Source organism: Meleagris gallopavo, chromosome 22 (genome assembly GCF_000146605.3).
Source record: "Meleagris gallopavo isolate NT-WF06-2002-E0010 breed Aviagen turkey brand Nicholas breeding stock chromosome 22, Turkey_5.1, whole genome shotgun sequence".
NCBI classification, from domain to species: Eukaryota; Metazoa; Chordata; class Aves; order Galliformes; family Phasianidae; genus Meleagris; species Meleagris gallopavo.
In genome coordinates, this window is record NC_015032.2 from 7,753,546 (window position 1) to 7,777,616 (window position 24,071).

General features: G+C 43.2%; 1 protein-coding gene across 1 annotated transcript in view; it reads left to right on the top strand.

The window, feature by feature from the left end:
* Positions 1 to 24,071, top strand: part of LOC104914057 (cadherin-4-like) — a 133,762-nt gene that overhangs the window by 67,021 nt on the left and 42,670 nt on the right. The window contains exons 4-5 of the mRNA XM_019622230.2: positions 14,815 to 14,970; positions 21,238 to 21,382. Of these exons, the coding sequence (XP_019477775.1) occupies positions 14,815 to 14,970; positions 21,238 to 21,382 (301 nt within the window). The remainder of the gene's footprint in view (positions 1 to 14,814; positions 14,971 to 21,237; positions 21,383 to 24,071) is intronic.

The window sequence follows — 24,071 nt, forward strand, 5'->3', positions numbered from 1 at the left end:
GTTTTCCTTTTTTTACTTCCTCTTTCTAGCAGACAGACAAGCAGAGTTGGTAGTGGTTTGTAAAAGCGTTCTTTCTTCAAGCTGTTTAAGAAATATAAACACCTAGAAGAAAAATAATGCTTTGTTGTGGGATATTTTGGGGAGTGAAACCATAATCCATTAAATGTTACCATCTCTTTCCTTTCCTCTACCCACCTCAGAAGTGCTTCACCTATGAAAGGGGGCATTGGTCTTCTGTGGCAATGTCATCAATTGGAAAAGACTATAAAGCTCATCCAGTCCAACCATCAATCTGATCCACCAAGTCCCATCACTAAAACACGTGCCTTAGGGCCATGTCCACACTTTAAATATCTGCAGAGATGGGAGCTTCACCACTATCCCGGACAACCCATCCCAATGCTCAACCACCCTAATACTCTTCAGGGATGATCAGATAGGATGCCAGGATCTCTGGCATCCTTTTCATGAAGGTGAGCCTCCAGCTGGTCCTGCTTAACTGTGGCTTGGTCTGGCCATGTGCTGTCCACCCAGCTGGCCAGTGGGGCAGTTCAGCTCAGACCATCAGCCCGTGTTTCCCTGTTCATCTACAATCACTCTGAAGGTAGGAGCTGAAATGCTGGCATTTCGTTGATTGTACAAATTTCTTTTCTCAACTCCCGTGTCTTTTAAACTCAATATAGAAGAGAAAGAGAGGAAAAACAGCAATGAAGCTCTGCATTGAAATTGAAGTTCACAGTCTGACACAGATGCACAGAGTCTTCCAAATCAAAGAGAATTGATGAGCTTTGCACAGGCAGGTGCCCCAGCTCAATCACAACCTAAATAATCCTGAAATTAAGATCAGAGCCTGTCACTGTGGTTGCTGCCATATGTAGCTGGTACTCAGCTCTGTCTTCCATGCAGCAGTGGGGATCGGGGTGCATGAAAGCCCCATCCTGCTGAGCAGTGGGGGCCCTGGCTCAGGAGCAGCAGGTGGTGGGAGCACCGTTTCTCTGTGGGGAAGGCAAATGCTGTAGTCCCGGGGACCCGGAATCAAAGAGCTGCAGAAATGACAAGCATTGCCTGTCACAGAGCATCCCCTGCCAGGAGGTTCGGGGCATAGTGTGGACAACCACACATGGCACTGCTTAATTAGAGGGAAATGCAACCACCCCAGTAGTGACCTTGAACCAGAAGGGATGAGCTAAGAGGGCGGCATCTTCAGAATAAAGAGATGTGCAAGAACACAAATGCCTTGGAATGGGGCCATGGAGAGAATGAATAAGATGCCCCTCTAAAGCATCTCTTTATTTGTTAGTCTTATTAAAAATATAAGACAAAATAAAAGCTACAAGCATTATGTGCAACGCAGCATTTGAAAAGTTCACATGCTTTTCAAGCATACCCCGCTAAGCACAAACTATGATTCATTTGGAATTTGCTAATTAATACTGGCATGACATTGTCCCCTGCTGTTGCCCAACTTCTTGCTTGAGAGAACTTTTTCTTTTTCAAGAAAGAAGAAAATATTTTATCTTGGAACAGTAAGGTGCCTCTTCAGACATGAAGTCTGCCAAGACAGGACGGGAAGGGGGTGAAGCGTGGGCGATTCTCTCTTTCCTTTTGCTGAATTCCTTTGTCGTGGTAGCACAGTCTGACTCTTCAGTAAGATGGTGAACAGTAATGCATTGCAAGGAATGCTAGCTTTTGTCACCCCTGTCATTAAGTGCTATTAGCTGGGGAATAGTAAATTGTCATTTAAACTCAGGATATTGCAGTGGTCAAAATGGTTTTACCTTTTTCTCTCTATAAACTAATGGATGTGGATCTTTCAGAAAATAAACCAACTCCTCTTAATAAAGCTCTGCATATAGATATTTAGCAGCTAAGCACTAAATCCATGGAAGAGAGGGAAAGTGCAGAAGTGGTGGATTAATGTATAAAAGGATGCTTTTTCTCCTTCAAAGCCTCCTTAAGTGCTGACTGATGGAATAAACCCTGAAAACTTTCTCTGTGCTAATTGTCATGTTCCTTGGCTTGCATCCCATTTGCTGTCCTTCATTCTCGGCAGTTTAAGAATTTTCACATTAGAGCTTTCTTCTTCTGTTTACCATATCGCCTATTCAAACCCAAGGATAGTTCAGAGGGTCAGGAAATCTTCCTTCTGCTTCTTATTAAAAAGAAGGAGAAAAAAAATAGCAAAAAAAAGAAGCCCTGAAGATTTAGAGTTTGAAAAAACATCTTTCCCTGCATACATCCAGCTTCTGAAAAGCACGAGAGCCAACTTTGAGCTCTCCTAGAAATAAACATGAAGAGATATCTCACTCTAATCACCACCAAAATAATGGGTCACCCCACCAGTCGGTGCAAAGCTGCTGAAGCTGTGCTGGATTGAAGAGCAAGGCACAGCTTACAGAGCAGCTGCATGATTTGGGGATGTGACGGACTGTTTTCTTTCAATTTCCTCTGAAAGAAAAAATATATACCATGAAGTAGTAATAATCTGTTCCTTTTTGCTACCACCTTTTGAGTATGTATGGAACTGATATATGATGACCACCTGTAATTCTAACCCAATTAAATGCTAGAAGTCAGCAGTTCACAGTTTTTGCACTGGTGGATTGCTTCTAGCCCTCCCATTTCCCACAGGACCTATTCCCTGCCCTATTAGTGATTTCTTTAAATTGGAAGTGTTATGATGGCAATTTCCTGCCACCAGCAATGTTCACCTCCCTTTCTCGGGGCTCTGCAGCCTCAGAACCACTCTTGTGTCTGCATCCAGCTGCGAAGGAGAACCGGATGGACTGACTCGGATTTAAAACATCAAAATGCTCAAGAAGTGTTCTACAAGAAATGGTTTTCCTTTACTTTCTGCTGTTGGTTTCAAAAGCCATTTTTTGCAAGGAAGGGTAAGAGTGTCAAGGAGTTGTAACCATGTGCTTAGTCAATGTCTGCTGGGGTCTGCTTCCTATGGGAAACCGGGGACAGATTTTCTGAAGGTTCATAGTGAAATACACAGCGAGCCCTCAAAATAATTTGACTTTTGTTAAAGATGCTTTGGCAGGAGGACAACTGTGCTGAATGTTGGGCCCCAACTTGTCACTGCTGCATTTCTTGAGGTGTGTTATTGGTGCTGCCCGACGCACAAAGAAACATTTTCTTCCAACCAGTTTTACTGTAGTACTGTATTAGTTGTATCTACACTTGACTAAAGGCAGCAACAGAGATGTGATTTGGGGTTCGTGGTACCCCTTCAAGTGAATTTCTACCTTATCTGGCTGTTGCCAGAGATTACTGCTGAGCCTTCTCTGTATTGCCAGAGATATCTCTATTATACAGCTTGGAAAAAAAAACGGAAGGTCGAACCAGTTCTCTGTGCTTGCAGTCGTTCTGTTTTACTCCTCAGGCTGAGATTGATAGAGCCAACAGCGTGGAACAAACATTGTTCCCATAATTAACGGCAGCCTGTGAGATCCGTGGGTAACGTGCAGCTGTGGGGCCATTCAGGGGGAGCTGCTGCCACACCAGCAGTGCACGAAGCAGAGAAATACCAAGATGACGTGCAGCCATGTGCGGCTTCTTCGTGTGGGGCACGTTGTTGGAACCACTGGGAGCACTCATGCTCACGCTTGGGGTCTCTGGCTAAGAAATGGAGTTAGTCCCTGCCAGCTGCATTTACTGTAGTTTGCTAATCTATTCTTTCAGACACCACAAATAGCATATTTCATTGTGCTGCTTTATTGATCGAAGGAAAGATTCGATTTGACAGCAGTTTCAGAAAAGCCTTCAAGTTGTCCAAGATGTGGTAGAATTATTAACTACCCTAAGCTGACATATGGTAATTTAGCGTTTAATGTTTGCCCTGTCGTGCTGGGGAGTCATCATGCCAAGCTACCAGCTGATGCCCAGAAGTTTACGAGTACATAAATAATAGCTGAAATAGTTTTCTGGAGCCATGTTTGGATGTAAGCATCCATCCTTTGATTCGTTGTGTGTTGTAGTTAAACTTCCTTTGGCATGGCGCTGGGGATTGGAACCCCACTGCATTACCCACTACAGTTGGAATATATTAATAGGATTTTGCAGCTTTTTGCAGCTGTATTTGTACAACTTCATCTTGAAATAATTTTAATTTCTGTGCCTAGGCTTATAATTTTTTCAAGCGCGTTACACAGTTGGCTGTACATAATTATGTCTTACAGCCATAAGCACTGACAATCTGCTTACCTAAACTTTTCTGCTCTAAACTTGTCATTTAACTGATGGCGAAGGAATTGCATGTAATTCGCCAGATCGGAAATTAAATTATCAATTAATAACACTGCAAAAAAAAAAAAATTGCACAAATTCAGTACGTCTGCTGGAATATCTGCAGTTAAAAAGACTGCCAAGCACTGGTGAGCGCTGTTGCTGGTTTTGGGGGTTAATTTCAGAAACTCAGAGTGTGCCGTAGAAGGCAAGAAAATGGGAAAAGGCTCCGTGCCATTCAGACCTGGTGGCAGGGCTTCTCATAAAAGCCCCGCGCGGCACCATGTCCTCGAGCAGCTCTGTCTGCCCCGTGCGTTAAAAGCACACGGACAGGGAGCGCATCAATAAATTACATGGAGGAGGCTAACATGAATTCAAGTCAAAGTAAGCAGGGGGCTCAGCTCTCACTCTCACAGAAGTGCAGTTAATGAGAGAGGAATGTTTGCCAAAAATTCAGCGCTGTGAAAACGTTCCGAGTGTGCAAAGTTCAGCTCGGCCTGAAATTTTCTTGATGGCAAGCTCCCATCCCTATCAAATGAAGCAGATTTGTGGAAATGGCTGTTGGAGCCTGAGGACACCCATACTGGGATGCAATGTACATCCACCTTTGGACAGAAGTTGGCAATGAGGGAAAAGGTCTGGAAGATCTGGCATTTCATCTGAGCATCACTAACATATGAGAGTAAGAGTTTTAGGACCGGGATCACCTCACACTGGCTTCATTCAGTGCAGAATAAATGACAGACTAAACCTGCAGTAGTACATGGGAAGAAATTAATTTTCAGCCTCCTCAGCTTTGATGGGTCCATTTACTGACCATTTAAATACCTTCTGTATACACTGTGTGGAGTAATCTGCCCCACAGAACAAACCAATGGGTTTGCTGTTCCTATAATTAAACTTATTAGAAAGACTCTGAAAACTGCAGAGCTTTAAATCCTGCTTTGCGAGCGTCCCAAAGTAGTGTCACAAAATGAACCTCAGCAGATTTTGTTCACCAAAATATACACACTAGAGGGTTTTATTGTGGTTTCCTATTGTTAGCTATTTGCAGACAGGTCTAAAAGCTTAATTTTATGCTGAGAGCAGCATTCACAATCATGCCACAGCACCGCTTCTCTGTGATCGGTGATATCTGTAGGTGCTGTGCAGAATGTAAATTCAGTGCCTGCTTATATAAGGTCAGAAAAACTAATCAGAGGGGGAAAGCCAGCGCTCATTACAGAAGCAAAGGTCATACTAAGACCAATTATATCCCTTGAGTCTGGGAAAAACTCTTTTCATGAGGACACAAGTGTGTTTGTTCCCCAATCAATGCTTTTTTCCTGTGCCCTACCAAGAGGAACGCTGCTTGTGTTAAATTGCTGTGTGAGATTGTGCAAAGACCATTTTTCCCTTGTTCTTCTGCTGCGCAGCTTAATTTTTAAATGTCATGGACCAGGTTCACAGCTGAAATAAATTAGCATGCTTCTGCTTGAAGCCAGTGAGTCTGCACTGATTTATACTAGCTGAGGGCTTCAATCATTAGTTGCAGTGATCAGGTTACTCCCGGGAAGGTCAGTATTTGCTACTCTTGTTTGTCTTCCGAGCTGAGCACTCTGCCTACTGCCCAGCTTTACCCCGAAGGGTGCTGGATTCTCTCTGCCAGGTTGCCTTTGTGGCGATGCTGTATAAGGCATAGGGATAGACATACTTTAAAAAGAAATTGGAACAAAGTCCTGCTGCTGTGATTTGTTTCTCTTGACCATTTAGGTACAGCCTTAGCAGGCAACAGCAGGGTCAGCCACAGGATGGTACCCTACGTGTTAGGATAACTGTGTTCTTCATTAGGAAGTTCCATAGGATGATCTACTCTTTTCTGACATGAATCTTCCATTATAGGGATAAGCAGAATTCCCAGAGGTATTTTCTTTGACCTTTGAAATGGAGCATCCTCGACAGCAGAGGAGGGCTTGTACATCTGCTTCCAATCCCAGATACTTGGTATCAGCCACTTGCATCTCGCACAGTATGAACTGGCTTCAGTTCTTTGGGGCCAGAAATTGCCAGATAGTGGCGTGCACAGCTCCACTGGGATGCCTTCAGTCACAACACTGAAGAATCTGCTCTCTTGTAGACGAGATAAGAGAAGGACTAGTAAAAACGGGTTTTGTTGCTCCTGCTATCACCATTCTGGCAGTGATAAGCCCTTGGTCATGTGGCGGCATTCTGCTAATCTGTAGCAATCTCCTCTTCCCTCTCGCTCACCTCGCTGCACTGAAGCATTGCTATGGAGAAGTGCTTAAAAACAGCTGGCTGCAAAAAGCCCGAAGGAAAGCACTTGTTGCTTTGGAAATTACCCTGCCCTGTCAGTTATCATTAGATATGGATGATCCATTAGCATTGGCCAGCTCCTGATATGGACATTAGCTTCTTGACCTTCATAATAGCGAGTAATGAAAATTGCTTAATTATTTAATCATGAAGACCATGCAACAAATTGCAATTTACTGAGTTTTCTCTGGTAAAGATGGAGAGCTGGCAGTGCTGGCCTTGTTGTAGCTGCTACCAGTCCCAAGTCACTGCTCAGAAGCCTTGGCCCAGCTGCAGGGTTACAGAAATCCTGCAGATCACAGTCCCACTGCATCCAGGCAACTCACACTAGAATGAATTCTTTGCACTTGCAGCGTGTGAAAGCAAAGCTTTGATGCTGTAGATCCAGAGCCCGGTTGCAGTGCTGCATATCAGATATTCTCTGCTTGTGGTGTCTCATCTGATCACATGTGAAGTACAGCTTCCTAGCCAAAAGGATTGCTGTTTTGCTTTTATCCCAAGCAGAGTAATGGTATTTTTCAATTGTACTGGGAGTTAGACAAGCTCATTTTCATCCCATGCTCACGTTTGGGGTCACACGTGATTACTGGTCAGCAACACAGGCAGAAATTCTTCTTTCCTGCATTCCAATCTCCTTACTGAGCCAGATTTATATTCTCTTGTTCTCCATCTGCTTGTTCTTACATCTTTCTCCAAATCCAGAAGAAAAACAATTCAAAAACCATGAAGGGAGAGAGAGAGAGAGAGAGAGAGCAAAGATTATCAAAGCTATGACGGGCATAGGGAGAGCCCTGGAGGAACACATCCACATGGACATAGTCAGTCTGAAGGGAGCTGCTGCCCTGGCCAGCAGCCCTTGGATGGAGGCAGCCTCCTGCCAGCCAGAGAACCTGCAAGCAGCTGGAAGCTCTCTGCAGCCGAGCAATTGGTGCTCTGACTTCGCCAAGCACTCTTGGGGTCATGTGGGGGGAATGCAACCCTTGTTCTGTAGCTTCATTTCTTTTTCTAATGCAGGCTGCATCATCAGGTACATCAGTAATTGAAGGGAAAGGCTAAGCAAGCCCAGAGGAGCTGTGGATGCCTCATCCCTGGAGGCACAGAAGACCAGGTCAGGCAACCTGTTCTGATGGGTGGCAACGCTGCCCATGGCAGGGAGTTGGAAATGGATTATATTCAAGGTCCCTTCCAACCTAAGCCATTCTTAATTCTGCAGTTCTATGGAAGTTTTAATATATTTGACGTACTAGTATTACCCTGTTTAATCATCAAAATAAATACATTAACAGTCATTTTGTGCAAGTTTCCACTGGAGGAAAATACAACCTGACATGAAAGACATCCAGCCATTAGAACAAAACAAGCATTTTTGTAGTTTGGCTTTGGATATTTTATAAATGCAGAGGAAGAAACTTAATCTCTTGAATAACAATAATGACGGTAGCTAACTGGTGATTGAAGCTCCTGAAGGACAGCATTTATCACAGTGTGTTTCAACCATGGAAAAAATGGGCGTTGAGTCTACACGTAGTCCTTGGTTCTGTCCCTATGACATAAGGAGACAGAAAACTACTTATTCCAGGAAATTTGATGTATGCTTAAGTGTTCAGGATAAGAGGACGCGTTTTCTTCTGCACTGTTTTGCTGTGCTGTTCCTTTGACTGTATTAGGTCAGATACAGTGTTTTTAGATAGCTGCATGTGAGATGGAACCAGCTCCAGCTGGGGGAAGGGAGAAACCCACAATTGTAAACGTGTACGGTATTTCCATCCTTTCTTTCTTTGCCAATAGACTTCTCTTCCTACCTAATCTTGTTTGCAAATAGCGCCAGCAGGGGAAATGTAGCTCAATTGAGAGTAGTTCTGTCTGGCAGTGGATACAGACTTGCAGACTGCTACTGAGCCCAGTGCTGCAGTAAATGGAAGTCTTCTTTTTGGCCAAACATGTAACTGCTCTTACCATGTCATCCTCTTTGCAAGGTGCAGAATAGATGGTTTTCTCTGAAGACAGCCGAAACATTTCAGAGAATCTTTTGTTGTCTTTTTTATCTTTCTAGCAGGAGACTTGGGATCATTGGCAGATCTGATAAAAGGAGACAGGAGTTAATAAATATTACTTCAATCTGGTTGGGTCTCCAAATCTATCTTAATTTTTCCCTGTCCATTTTACTTTTGCATGTATTCATTGAAACCATATGTGGTTCAGTAAGCAATATGCAGTAATTTCTTTGGAAAAAGCAGGGGTAGAGATGTGTCTATTTATTGACTTTTAAAACAACTGTGAAATAAGAGTTAAGAACTTTTATACAAATGACTCTTAAACATATTGCAGATTCAGTTAAAAATAAATAAGCCGGTCCTTAGCAGAGATTTCAATAAGCAGTAAGAGTAGCTGAATTAAAATATTTCTACTAAAATTAATGAGCCAATCCTGGAATGCTTAGACTGACTCTTAAGTGTGCTCATTTAAAGACGTTGAATATGTTTGCCTGTCTGAATTTCTATGGAGCATTTTGAATGCATGACAGATTATAGTTTTCAATTATTTTAATTTGGTTTTCTTAATGGAGAAAATAGCTGAAAGCTTAATAATAAAAGACACTCATTGCTTATCATTTACATTATTTTATGTGGTCATTAATAATTATAATGGATTTTATAAAACAAAAAAATCAGGCCCAAGTCTCCCCGGATCATGTTAGTGCAAATGTTGCATAGTATTTTATGGGAGATTTGGGAAATGAAGTCTTTTTGAAGGATATCCTTAACACGATATCTTTATAGAGCGACTTGAAGAACTTTAAAGGAAATTTACTTCTTCGCCTGCTCTGTAGATGGAAATACCACAGATTGTATAAATTGCCTGTTGTAGTTCTCTAGACTCATTCCCAGTTGCAGACATATACCATCACTGGGTGACAGGCACATCCCAGACCATGCACGGCTCAGTGAAACCCACTGGTGATTTAGGAAGGGACCCAGTTAGCACATTGTGTAATCTGAATGCCTGTATATACCAGAAGGCATTGCAGGTCATCAACGTACTTCTGTGTGGGGCTTGACTATTTGATAAATAAATATTCAGGAGGCCGAGTGTTAATTCCCATAAACTGAGAGGAGAAGCAAGCAGTAATGTCCTAGGTCCCTGCTCTTACGTGGAAATGACTGCATGATATATCTTCAGATTTACTTGAGCAGTGTATTTAGACAGTAGCTTGGTTCTTGCTATGGTATAATAAAAATGCCAACATCAGGTTTGATTTTACTAATCCACACGTGATCACATGCTGCCCAGTTAAATCATAGGTCTTAAAACTCCAAGACAGTTGTGTGTTTCTAGGTGTGGAGAGCATATAAGTAGGTTAGTTTGCTTGTTGCTGGAGGCTGTGAAAAATGAAGCCCAACTAAGGTTGCTTTGTGTATTTACAATACATCATCCTCTTCACTGCAGTTGCATGCATGCTCTTGCTTTTGCTGTTTCACTTAAATTTGGCCCCAACTTGCCACTGGCATTGGTTTGAAAACTGTAGAAAGGCTGTGGGTGTCCAGAAGAGAGGAATAAATACAAGATTGTTCCTATCCTCTAAATGTAGCTTATTATCCAGGAGTGCTGTTGGTGCTGCCCTCTCTGTAGGCTCAGAATCCTCCCTTGTTCAGCATTTCCCTACATGTGCACTTTCCTAGCCCTCCAGGCATAGAATCATGGAATCAAAGAATCACGGATGTTGGAAAAGACCTCTAAGATCCCCAGGCCCCATCCAGCCTATCATGCCCACTGCCCATGTCTCTCAGTGCCACATCTCTATGATTCCTGAACATTTCCAGGGATGGCGACCTCACCACCTCCCTGAAAAGAAATTTTTCCCAATAGCCAACCTGATATCCCCATTCCTACTCTAAGCAACCTGTGCTGTGCCACTTTTCTTTGTCAGTGTCATGCTCCAAAAGCCAGGCAATTTACAGACTCGCTGGAGCCCTCCAACATGCTGACCGTGCAGCTCTCAGTGCCCCTCATTCTTTGCAGTTCTCCCTGTCACTCCGAGGGTTTGTGCATTCTGCACCCTGCAGTGAGGGGTGGCAGTGCTGGAGCACAGGGCGGCTACAGATCAGCAGGAGCCAAACAGAGGGATAAAATCTGGTACCTCTGAGGAGCTCCTTAGTGGAAATTGTCCTTGCCAGTAAAACTTGCGAGAACAGTTTAGCTCCACGTTAAATCCTGGCAGAGATGCACAAACCCTAAGATTTTATCTGCAAAGGAGGGATGCAATCTTGTGTCACAAGCTGGCAGCTTTTCAAGCCCATCTAAATGTGACATTGCTACAAAGCAGAAAGCCAGTTCTGAAAGGCTTAGCTCTGTCTTATCTCAAGATCTACAATGCTCATTTTCACACACATTAGTTATTATATCTAAACCTCTAGTGGAAAATACCCATCTGTGAAATTATGCTGATTTCTCCTGTTTCTGGGATTACTCTGTAGAAGTGAGAGCTGTGTCAAACTCCTGGCATTCTGTTTCCAAGTTGCAAGCTTTGACCACTGCGCCTGGGCTCAATTTTGGCTGGGAAATCAGTCTGGGAGCTCAGACCCCATAGCCCTTGCGTGGCCATCCAGCCTTGGGGCTGTGGGTGCAAGTGGTCTGTCTGTATCCATCAGCGTAGGTGTGCTCTCTGCATTCCAACGTTCTTTCATGGAAAGTCTCACCTGTGTTCCTGAGATGCAATAAGATCAGGAGATTGCATCATCCACCATAAACTGCCTTTCTGTCTGGAGCATTTTCCCTCACCAGCGTAGCAATCTAATCTGAGCGCCATCCCAAAGGGCTCTTTTAGAGAGTAAAAGCTGCTTTACAAGCAAATTTCTCTGATGACATTCACCAAGCATCATCATTCATCCTGCTCCCATCAGGAGATGCAGTGTTGTGCCATGCCTGGTGCTGGACCTCGAAGCACTGAGGGTTCCCTGAGCAAAAAACATGTAACTACAGCAAAGGAAAACCATCCTTCTGCCATCTGTTTTATAACCCAGAAACCCGCATAGCTACTGTCTGCATTATAAAATGAAAGATAAATGAATAAAATTCATGTGTGTGTTCTGCAGTCAGAGTGTTATAATATGGATATGTTGCCATTTTCTCACTTCCCAGGCATAAATGAATGAAAAAGCAACTCTCTCCTGAGCTTGTAAATTCCCCCAGCCAGTAATTTTTTTCTCCTGACCTAGTGAGTTCCTTGGGAATAGAGATTTATTATTATTATTATTATTATTATTATTATTATTATTATTATTATGGTAAACTGCTTCAGTAACGGTTCCAACAAAAGAAGTAAACCTTACATTGTATTCAGATAATGTTCTTAACTTCTCAACAAGATTTACAAAATTGCACCCTGGGAATTATGCAAATGAAACTTTTGGTCAAAATGTTACAGGATTACTGTTAAAAAAATTCTTTTTTTTTTTTTTAATCTCATTAAAAGCACTAAAATTACATGTTCCAATATAAGTGTGTGCCTTTTTGCGATGAATATCTCCCTGGTAGTAATATGTGCTATGCTTCATTGTCAGTGGTCTTTGCAACTTTCTATGGCAAGTGCTGCTTGTACGTATTCTCTGAACATTTCACATCTTTGTATTCTTAATGGAAATGGAGCTAAGTGCAGGTAAAAAGCAAACCATTGTAGTATGCTGGCAATTAGCAACGAATAATGAGTCATTGCTGAATATTTGCAATGTATTTCCCTGTCTCTGTTTTGCTCAGTACAGTATAATCATCTCATGGACTTTTTCATAGCATAATTGGGTAAGCTGTGTGGGTCTTATGATATATTTCATCTCACAGATCTGCAGTGATTTACATACAGACAGCTTAGACCCTATTAATGCTAATAAAGTGCTGCAAGGACATCCTATAGCATGCACTTTATTAAACTGTACATAGCTTTCTTAGAGAGCTTCTGTTTATCTGTGTTTCCTGAAAATAAAATATAGTGCCTTTAGCACTAAATATTTAAATCCAGTCTCCTTTTCCATGTTTCTGTCTCTCTCTATGCATTTCTAATGCTTCTATCACAATGGGATCGGGGTACTGTATGCAACAGGAAATAGAGCATAAAAATGTCCACGAAGAACTGGCAGACACCCCTCTTCTGTGATTCAGGTTAAAATTGCTTCCATTTCAGTTCTTGGAGGGAGGCTGGTTTGCTGTTTGGTACTTGTGCTCTAGTCATGGCTGCAGGTGAGCTGAATTGGGTTTGGGTCTGTGCCTGCGGTGCTCTTCCCAGCTTCTGTGCTTCAGTGAGCTTTTGCAAAAGTGCAGACACCCTGATGCAGGTACACTGATGGTGACGGGCACACAGCTATGTGGCCCGAGTTAAAAAACCTTTTTCTGTTCTTTCTTCTTAATTTCAGAGATGGAAACCCCACACTGACTCAACTTCCTACGTTTTCACTTACCTTGAACCTAGCTAGAATAACGTGCATAGTGGGTTAGAGCCTGAACTCCTGACTTCAGTTATTCATTTGCACAGATATTCACATAAATCCCATTTCCAGCCCTACCTACCTGACGGGGTGAGAGCTGAGTTTCTAAAAATGGGCACTACAGACTTCAGTTACTGAGCTGAGGGGCCATTTGCCATCATTAAAACCACAGTTGTGCAAGCAAAGCTTAGGTTTAATATACTCTTCTTCACCCATGGATTTGCTAATGAAAATTGGATTCCTGCCTGACTGGTTGGGTCCCTATTACAAATACCCACTGGGCACACTCAGACCTGCATAAACGGCAGTGTGCGGCACGAGGGCACTTTCTCTGTGTCCCCAGTACCTATTCTAAGTGATGACACCAGAGCAAGCCCTATCAGTTTTTCTTGGCACTAATAGCCTAAAGAAACAGCGAATCCTGTAGAGAAAGACAGATGAAACTGTCTGTATTCCCTGACCTTCAGCTCCAGCAGTGTGGGTGCAGCACGAATCAATCCTCACGGTGCCAAGCAATAACTGACATCATTAGCTGTTGGCAGCAGCAGACTGCTCAGTGGAGGCAGTGCGAAGAAACGAGTGTACAAACTTGGTAATGATCGGGACGAAGGCATCAAAGGAGATGCTTGGAGATGCTTGTTGGGGATCTGGTGTCATTCTGCACCAACGTTCAGCACGCTGTGTCGGGAGAGGAGGAAATAGCAATGAGTGATGTGTGGGAGGAGTGCGAGAGCAACCCATGGCCCATCCCAACCCCTTACTGCTGGGGAAGGCACCTCTGCTTCCCATTCTGGGGCCTCCTGCCCCTTGCTGAGCCCCCTCAAGGCAGCTGCAAGAGCGGAGATGCTGACATGAACTCACTCACAAGATTTCCATTATCTCCTCACTACTTTGTTGTATTCATAGACCTGTTTGAGGAAAAAGATGCACTGCTTTATGCTGCCAGGATGGTTTGTGATGGTGCTGGGGGTGGTAATTTATTTGTACCTTGCACTTTGTTTCAGGAATAGTCATGGTGTTGCAAGAACTTCTTTCAGCATTTGATCAGAAAATTAAATTTGGGTTTAAAGAGATAGTCAGGGTTGCTAGGACAACATATTAACCTCCCTTTTTTATTTTCTTGTCTCTAAATCCAAGGTACATGTAATTCGTCATGCTGTATTTGATTTGTTATGTGTTTCTCAAGGTATGAGAGGGAAGGAGTTTCAAAAACAATGTGCCAGATGTGCCTTTCCTCAACAAATGGGCAAATAGGCAAATGATAACATCCCACCAGGCATTCCCAGCCCCCCTCCTCCATCCTGCAGGGCTGGACAAGGCAGGAGCAAGAAGCTTAGCTCTCCAAATGTCATGGGAACATTTGTGTGCACGGTTACGTGTACTGAGAAGAGGATGGAGGGGACAGCAGGGAGCATTTCTGAAAGTGGTGAATAGCTGTGAGATGTTGGCTGTAACTGCACAATCTGGGCACTTTCAGGAGCTTATGGTTTCAATAGCAAGTAAACGGCATTTTTTTATGCATATATATTCTCCCACATCTAAGGCAAAAAGTCAGAATTTCAATGATTCCTAGAGGATCATCATGAATAAAAGTGGAGAAAAAATAACAAAATATATGGAAAAAACTTTTCCTGGCTTTTTCCCAAATCTTCGGCATACAGCTCGAGTTCCTTGTCAAAATTGACAGCAGTTTTACATTTATGCAGCTTCCAGGCTCAGATCTTTAAAGTTGTTTAAACATCCATATGGCTTTTGTCCAAAGCTTATTGACTGTTGCCTTTGTTATTCCATCCAGATTCGTTCCGATAAGGACAAAGAGATCCATATCAGGTACAGCATCACCGGAGTGGGAGCCGACCAGCCGCCAATGGAAGTCTTCAGCATTGACCCTGTGTCTGGGAGGATGTATGTGACCCGCCCGATGGACAGAGAGGAAAGAGCTTCCTACCATGTAAGCACGATATGCCAAGGGAAAAAAAGACAGCTGGGGTTTTATCAGGGTTTGCAGGCTCTATCAGCCACGCCAGTGCAAAGCTGCATCAAACCAATGTCCTTTTCCAGCTCAGAGTCACCCATTTCTTTAAAGTGGTGCAACTGCACATTGCTTATTAAATCCTTGCAGATTTATCTGTGGACTGAACCCCTCAAAACCGTGCGAAACCATCCGCAACATTAGCATGTCTTGGGAAACTGCTAATAGGAATCATTACTGCAGCTAAACATGCAATAATTGGCATCGTCATTTTTCATTTTAAATTACTAGGAGATGTTCAGGCAGTATGATGGGGGTGTGTCAGATAGGTTTTTAAATATGCAGATAGGCTAATATTAAATACGAGGGAATTAATTAAGATTAATTGCTCTCAAAAGTGCTGCCTTTCACTACCCTAGTTCATAAAATACTCTACCTGCAGTATGCTTTAAGTGTAATTGGTCATTATGTTGTGATATAAATCACAGTCTGTATATTACGTGGTATAATTGCACAGAGGACACAGCCCCACAAATTGCTTTAAAAAAGTGTTGCACCTCACATGATGGCTCTGCAAAATTTCAAATGCTTTCTGTATCTACGCTTTAGTTGTCTCCCAGAGAGGCTATAATAGGTTGTTTCATGGATTGTTTTATATTAGCAATAGCCACATCTGTGGGCATCATAACAGCCCTTTCCAGGGCTGCCATGATGTCAGTGATGCAATATGGGTCACTTGCACTGACACCATCCCCAACTGCTCCATCAGAGACTCACATTCTGTCAGCTTTATCAGGTGTCCAGTTAACCATGTTGACATAGCTTTGGGACTGGGGTGGGAGGACAAAGAAATAGATTACCTCTTCAGCTGGGTGGAAAAAGGAGATTTCCCCTGGGTGAAGGGGAGTCTGAAGGGAAGTTATTTTATCCTCTGTGAACATGAACAATTATTTTGTTTGTTGTGCCTGTGAAAATATGAAGGGAAATCATTTTGGAAAAGGAATATTGAGATGATACTGTGTGTGTCATCTCATCATTGTTGATATTGTTTCAGCAGTGCCGGTTTATTATAAAATGATGTAGTTGGTAAAACTATACACATAAATGCTTTAGATGGATTCTGTATGATGTCTAGTAATGGACACTCTCAGTCAAAAAATGTGCTGAAAAAGGTTTCCTTGCAGTAAAAACTTGTGCAGTGCCCTAATAGCAAAATTAACCTGAGGGTTTCAGGGAACTCAGCAGACTGAATTGTCACCTCTGTGAATGCTGCACACCACTGGAATTCCAGCCCTCCTGTTCTTTACAGAAACCTTGACCTGGCAGCTCGAGGCACAAGTAAAAGATTCACTCTCTGAAGGTTACAGGAACATACAGGTTATGGAAAGTGGATAGCTGATGAATATGTTATGAAAGCTTACAGACAAGAATGGTGAGTGATAGAAAATCTTTGTTAGCAGAGCAATGGAAGATGATAGAGATCATTTCAGTCATGGCTGTAAACAATGTTTAGATCCCTTAGCCTCAGTAGAAATTGACTGATGATTTATTGCATCATCAATTGTTCATTTAATAATCCCTTACAAAGTGTTTATAAATACATCATCTCCAAAGCAGTGATCAGAGCACTGGTACAGTGTTCATACAGTAGGAATGGACCATCATGGAAGCTGGAAATATAGGGCCAGCCTCCAGAATAAATATCTAGCCCCGAGCTGTGGCTGTTCCAGGTTTTGGAGAAGGCAGTGAATGTTCACCACTTCAGACAGCCCAGCCACTCAGTGAAAGGCAAAAGCAGACCTGGAACTCATACTGAGCGCCAGAAAGTGGTGACTCAGGGCCGACCATCTTTGTATTGGTTTGACACCTGCTATGGGGTTTTCCTGAGCTCTGTTGGATACTCTGAGCCTGACCCCATGCTGGACAAGGCCAGCAGTGAGGCTGCAGTGCCCAGAGCCAGGGAAGCCCAGCATTCTGCACTCCTGAGCTGAATGTCTGCTCGGTGCCTCTGTCACTGCTGAGCGTGTTCTTGCTGCATTCATTTCCAGGTGATCTAAAATCTAATTATAAAAAAAGAAAAAAAAAAATTGCAAGTGTTTGTGAGCCTACAGGTGAAGAGTTCTTTTTCATTAACTCCTACATTCGTAACACGTTTTTTCTTATTATCTGTTTTGCTTTGGGATGACCAATTTTTTAAGTACTATTTTAATTCTCCCTACGCTTAGCAAGACATTCATCTGATGGAACCTACCTTTTCCCTAAGGAGAAATGGATGCTTTCTCATTAGTTCTGTAGCAGAACTTCCCCATAGTTTTTCATGAGCTTTTCAGGATGTGCTCTGTGTGATGCATGCAGGGATGGCTGTGCCACTGGGGCTCGCCGTGTCTGCCAGGTGACTCCACAACGTGGCTGCAGTGCTGGTGGCCACGAGTTCAGCCCTATGTGGGCCTCAGCTGTTTTCTCCTCTGCACTACAAAGCAATGCACAAGCTCTCAAGGGACCTTGCAGACATCCCAGATGCAATGCCAGCTGTAAATGTGGTCAGGAAGGTGTGCTGGAGCTGCATGTGAGGGAGCACAGCTTCATGGCATGCTCCTGGTGTGAGCCCCAGCCCAACCCCTTCTGCTACCATCTGTGCTGGGTTCTGATTGTCGCTGCATCTCCTGCAGGCAGCCCTTTATGGTTATTGCTGCCCAGTGAGACTCTGCATGCAGCCACCTTACGTAACTACATTCCCAAAGCCCTTTTTCACTGGTGACAGAACTAGCGACTCCAAATGGCTTTCCTGATCCAGACAGCAGTTTCATGTCAAGCTGCAGTTGGCCAGTCCTAGGGATAGTAAATCAGCAGTTTGTTTTCCAAGGCATTTTGCATTTTGTGTGTAAAAGCCATCAACAACATTGTCACGTCAATAAGTCATCACTGCTTCTGGTACGTAAGTAAAGTGCATTGTGGAGGAACTGAGAAGCGAGTCCTCAGCCAGTCCCAGACACATGTGTGTGCCTTCAGAATGAGATCCATGACATCATGTCTGGGATGGCTGGAGCAGGACAGGTTAGTTGCAGTCTGCGAAGGAGTTATTTGCAGTGCAAGGAGACAAAAGAGATGAGTCAAAATTCACGGACGTGGGAGCTAATTCCAATATTTTTAACTCAGTTCTAGTGAGTAATGCCAGCCATTTGTGTCACAACATCCTAATTTGCACTTTTAATCACAATTAAGAGCATACAAATTAGTCATGGCATTGTATGCTTATTGCTTGGAGTCTCTGTCACTGATTGATAATGTATATTTGTATTAGTAGTATTAGTGCATAAGTAATACTCATATTTAACACAATTCACTGTGTTGACTTTGACTAACTACCTTCAGATACCACCAGCCTCCAGTGTAATCAATAATCATGATACTGAATCATTTGTATGCCAACAGCCACATTTACACGGCAGACTGTCAGTGGAAAAACCTCAGAGACCTGTGGTGGCTGCTGCAGAATATGTAGCAACAATTGTCAGACTTTCAAACAGTATTTGTTCAGGAATATGGAGCCCACTCTTTGGTTGGTGTGTGGTGGAAGTCCCTGCCCTTTCCAGTACTGCTTTTTCCAGCTCTAGGTGATGTCTGTGCTTGTCTGAGGGCAGTCATCATCTTTTGTGCCTTATCCACTGTCACTCACAATGGAGGAGCATTTGCGTGCATCTGCTTTCCATCCCATCCATCCGCCTGCTCCCAAAGCACCCACTGGGCACACCTGATCTGCTGAGAGCTGCGGTACACTCGCACTGTGCCTTGCACAAATGAGCCCTGTTTTCGCATCTCAAGAATGACTTCAGAACAAAGCATTGTTCTCTGGCTTGAGGATGTGGGATGAGCACAAAGAGTAGGGCTAGAGGGATGGGGAGAGGAGGACTTAAGGAAGGCAGTATCTGATCTGCCTTGGAGGTACAGTTAGTGGACAGACTGCCCAGTTGAGTCCATTTCCTTTAACTTCTTCTGGGAGTGGTGTCTAATGAGGAACAATCTCCAATAAGGAAGAGCTCCCATTGAACTGAGCTTAGATACAACGCTCTGTCTCAAGCATCTCTTGTCCCTCTGCTGCAGTAGACACAGACCACAGAAGAAGAGCAGTGTTTAGTGAAAGGATACAGATATGTGACCACAAAGAACTGTTCAAAGGCTGTGCAAAGAGAAAACTCATGGAAATACAGGAGAATGCCCATGTCCCCAGGCACTGCCCTTCTCCCATAGCTCAGCCCCATGCTGGTGCTTTGCTGGCTCACTGCAAGCAGGTGAGGATCCTTTGTCTCACTGAGTCTTCTTTCCACTGAGCGCAGGTAGCAGCACTCCAGTCATAGATATGTGTGCTCAGTGAGTGCAAGAAGCAGATGGACACGTGTTGCTGAGAAATTCCTAACTCCTGGAGATTTCAAACAAAAGCTCTCAAATGTAATTAAAAATTTGCAGGGGGAAGTCAGATCTGAGGGGGAAGATATCAGCCTTGCTCTCTGCTTTATCTCTGAATGGAGCCATTTCCGCTCCTGGAAATATAGCAAGAAGCAGCCCAGTGCTGCCTCAGTTTGAAGATAATAACTTTAATTTTAGCTCCGAATTACTTTTTTTCAAAGGCAATCTGACCTTTGACTTGTAAAGTTATTGAATTGCTACATCTGACACGATGAAGGATAGCTCAACAGGTGGGAGTCAAAGCAGTTTATATTCAGGCAAGGAATGCAGATATTAAGACCATTACAAATTGAGGAATACAAATGGTACATCCCACATTGAAAGCAAAGTCAGACTTCTTCAGTCACTAAAGAAAAAGTGCTTTTTAACTTCCTTTAAAGAATGTTCTCCGTTCAGAATATTTCACGTGGCAGTTTGTTCTCTTTGCTTGATTAAATGTTAATCCAGTCTATCATAGCAGCATGCAGTTTCTTTTGTTAAGCTCTGGACTTTTGAACGCCACACATGAAGAAGAAAGTGGTACCAATCATGAGCACAGGGAGAGCGAGAGCTGCAGCCAGCGCTAATACAATTAGTGTGTGTATTTGTCACGCTTCAGAGGAGATGGAGACCTCTATGCATGGGAGCTCCCATGCCTGCAGCACCCAGTGCCTGACCTGGGAAGCACAGCACCCACTGCTTGCCCATCACAAGGTGTTAGGGAAGAAGCACACAGCGTGATCACCAAAATGGGTTTTAGGGTCCCTTGTTCATAAGTATTCAAGCAAGGAGGGGTGGCAAGGACTGCAGCACCGTGCCACGGTACCTCCAGTGCCCACCTATGGGCTGCAAAGCTCTTTCTTGTCTCCTTTTTCTGGAGGCTGACGGCGACATTCAGCATGTGCACCATTTAGAGTAGCCATCTGTTCCCCTGAATGAGCAAGCTATCCATTTTCTTCACCTGGTTACTGATTGTTCCAGTCTAATGTTGATTGCTTTGTTTTATTAATTACTCATTTTGACATGCTGTAGCTGTCCCTTTTGTTCAGAAAACAGATGCTCTTGTTTTCCAGCATTATTACTGATGGTTATTGCTAATAAGATAGAGCTGCAGTTCCACTTTAGCTGAGGACTTAACGCTGTGGCTCCGGTTATCGTAATGCTTCACCACTGATATTTTAGTTAAGCCTGAGAAAATATTTAATCCTTAAGTGCCACGGGGGCTCCTAGCATTTGAAGGAAAGGGACTGTTCTTGTGTCTTTTGGTGCATAGAGCGATGGGCTCGGTTGATGTTGCTGCTCCTAGAGACTATGATTAAAGAAAGAATAAACAATACTAACGCCATTCTGGAATCTCTCCACTTATTAATCCCTGTTACTGTGGGTATGAAAGGCTGCAGGTTCCCATAAGAAGCCTCTCAAGTCAATCTCATTTCCTCACTGTGTTTGGAACTAAGCAAAATTTGCTCTTCAGATTGTCAGACTAGGTTCAGCACATCTTAAGAATTAGAACAGAGCGGTCTATTAGCTGCGAAGGGCATGGCATCACTGCACCAGAGTCTAAGTGTTTCCACTGACAATATTTTAAAATATTATTTCAATATTATGTTAAGCTTTGAAAAAGTGTGCATGTCTGGAGTTCAGATGGAAACCACATCACTGCTTTCTCCTGGAATTACATACCCGCTCGGTTCAATTGTGAGAAAGTATTTATGAGGCAAAGCCAATTCTTGCAAAGTGTGGTTTCTCATTCTGCAACAAATTCAATTGCTGATATTATGCTTTCATTGTGCTTATTCCCAGCTCCGGGCTCATGCAGTGGATATGAATGGAAACAAGGTGGAGAATCCTATTGACCTTTACATCTATGTGATTGATATGAATGACAACAGGCCGGAGTTTATAAACCAAGTCTATAATGGATCTGTTGATGAAGGCTCTAAACCAGGTACAGTTTAAAAAAAAGTCTTAAAGTTATCACAAGCTTTCAAACGTTAATCTCGCCTTGGTGGCTTTGCCTCCTCTTGAAATATGGGGAATGGAGGAGAGCTTTTCTTTTGCTGGCTCTTTTGTTGAAGACTGATGGAGATGAGAACAATTCAGCTGATATCTATTTCTCCTGATGCAGAGAAAGTGCAAACTGGGGTTAGAGTTAGATCCTGGCAGTCCCTTCTTACATGTGGATTTTGCAAAAACATCAGCTTTGGGAAGTAATGCTTTGTATTGCCTTTCTCATATGCTCATTGCAGGTATGCAGTGCCATTATTCCAAATACAAGTACAGAAAGCAAATCCAGCCTTTTCCTGATCCTAGGACCAAAGTGTCAAATACCCAATTCCTTGCTGTTTAATCTAGTTGTTTACAAGCTCAGTATCATGGAGCTGTTGTCTCACGTGGGACTTGATGCAGCCCTGTTGGTGGGAACCATAGAATCGCAATTGCTTGAGCTGGAAGGGACCTGTAAATTTCACCTAGTCATGCTCCTGGGGTCCCTCTGAGATTGCCAGGTCTTCCCCCATTCTCACAGATTTTTTGTACAGAGGGTAAAATTTGGAAAAATCAGAAGCAGATGTTCTGAAAAATGATGAGTGAAAAGTTAGCAAAAGTGTAAGCTGTACACAGTGTGCAAGTGATGATTTTTATACAAATATGCTTATATCTTTGGAAAATGCAGTTGTAAGGATCATTAATGCCTTCTTTTCCCTGATGCTGTCGAGCTGTTAAGTGCAGCAGAACTATGCAGTTTCTGATGTGGCAACCAGGATTGCTTTAGCTTGTTGCTGAACGTAACTGGTATGGGTACCGTCACCGGTGCTTTTGTAAGTCACCTGAAATCAGGTTGAGACTTTTTCCAAGGTAAATGGAGGCTGAGCTGGGGGTTAGGCACCACGTGGCTCTGTTTGGTGTCAGAGAACATCCGTCATGGCTCCTCCACTGCCGGAGGTGTCACTGAGAACTCTCCGGCGGCTGCTGCTTCTAACAAGGTGAATCGCAGCTGTGATCGATCGTCTTGCCACGCTGCGAGGCACAGGCTGTGATGGTGACACATTCTGGGCACTGTGTGTGACAGTACTTCTGAGGAACGGAGGGGTGCAGCGTTCCTTATGGGTGTGCTTTGGGGTGAGGTGCAGGTGTTGATGCAAACCCTGCTCTTGGGAGGTGAGCAAGCAGTCCCCTGGCAGCTCGTTCTGATGCTGTCTTCCAGGAGGACTTCTCCTCCTTCCCTTTGAAGGCCACTTTGCAGCGTATCAAGGTTGGAAGATTAATATATTTCCGCAGTGAGTCAAAATCCTTACATCTTACTCTAGGACAAATCAATATTCAAAGTGTTCCCAGATGTTTTAACTAGCTGTGCTCATTTGTGTGAAAGAAGCAGCAAATTGCATCCTCTTCTTGTTTGAAATCCAGATAAGCCTTTGAGCTATTAAATCAGAATAGGATACCTTTGCCTACAAAATGGTTGTGTCTCTGCTTCCAGCAGTGATTGTGGTGTTTTGTATCCCAGACTGGAGTGTTTGCCTTTGAGGCAGGTAGGTAGAAAGCAATCTGTTTTTATTCAAAAGCAATTACATTTGTCTTTGATGTATTTGTTTTTCCTCCCCTTTCCCATTTAGTCAGTATTCTTTTAAAGGTTTATATTAGTATTGAATTTCTGTTCCTTGCTTTTATAAATCCATCTGGGAATTCGGGTATCCGAGGTCTTCATTCCATGTACCTGGCAATAAACATGATGTTATGTCTTTGAGAAAATGATAGAGAGGTCAGATACTGTCTGTGGAAGTCTGCATGCTCCTCATTTGCCTCAAAGATATGTATGCCTGTTCTGTGCAGACACAAGTCTAAGCAATATATTTAGCTAAACGTAGACCTTGCAGAGATTTGGAAGCTTCTTTAGGTTGATTCAGAATATTATAACAACTAAGGAGGCACAACAGCAGCTTTTGGAAAGGAAAAACAGGGACCCAGAATTTGTGATTGTCTGTGGCCATGGCTGACAAATGAAAGATACTGGGTACTCTTAGAGCTAACAGCAAAACTTGTTCAATATTGATTCAGCAGCAAGTTACATGTGCCTCTGTACATATGCATATGTGAGTATATCCATGTATAAAGTGGAGATCTGCTGCAAGCAAACCAAAAAATCTTATTATATAATATAGGAGTTGAGCATTCATTTTCCACTATTCATTGGTATTGAACTGTGCCTGAGGACTGAAAACGCTTCCCTGGGCATTCTGTGCGACTGTTATTTCTCACATCCTCCATATGCCCATTTATAATGGTTGTGATTAAAAATGCAGCTTTCCTTGATTGCCGTAGTATCTGTAATGTTCTTAATAAATTTGAGCACCTTTTATGAGAAAAGTAACTGTAATGTTAGTATCCCAAATAAACGTTGACTCTGTGGGCAGCTAGTGTGAGCAGCCAATGTCTGCTTGAAGTCAGTAGGAATTTTGCCCAGATTTTAAAAAAAGGAAACAGGACATATGGAGCTCGAACTCTACCCATGAACATTTCCCAGAGCAAGACCATCACAGATAAGCTGTTGAGCACAGACTGAGCAGGGCACGGTGACCTTGAGCTGGAGGGAAAGCCCCTGCAAGGCTGCTTGACAGGGTCAATGGAGCCCATCGCAT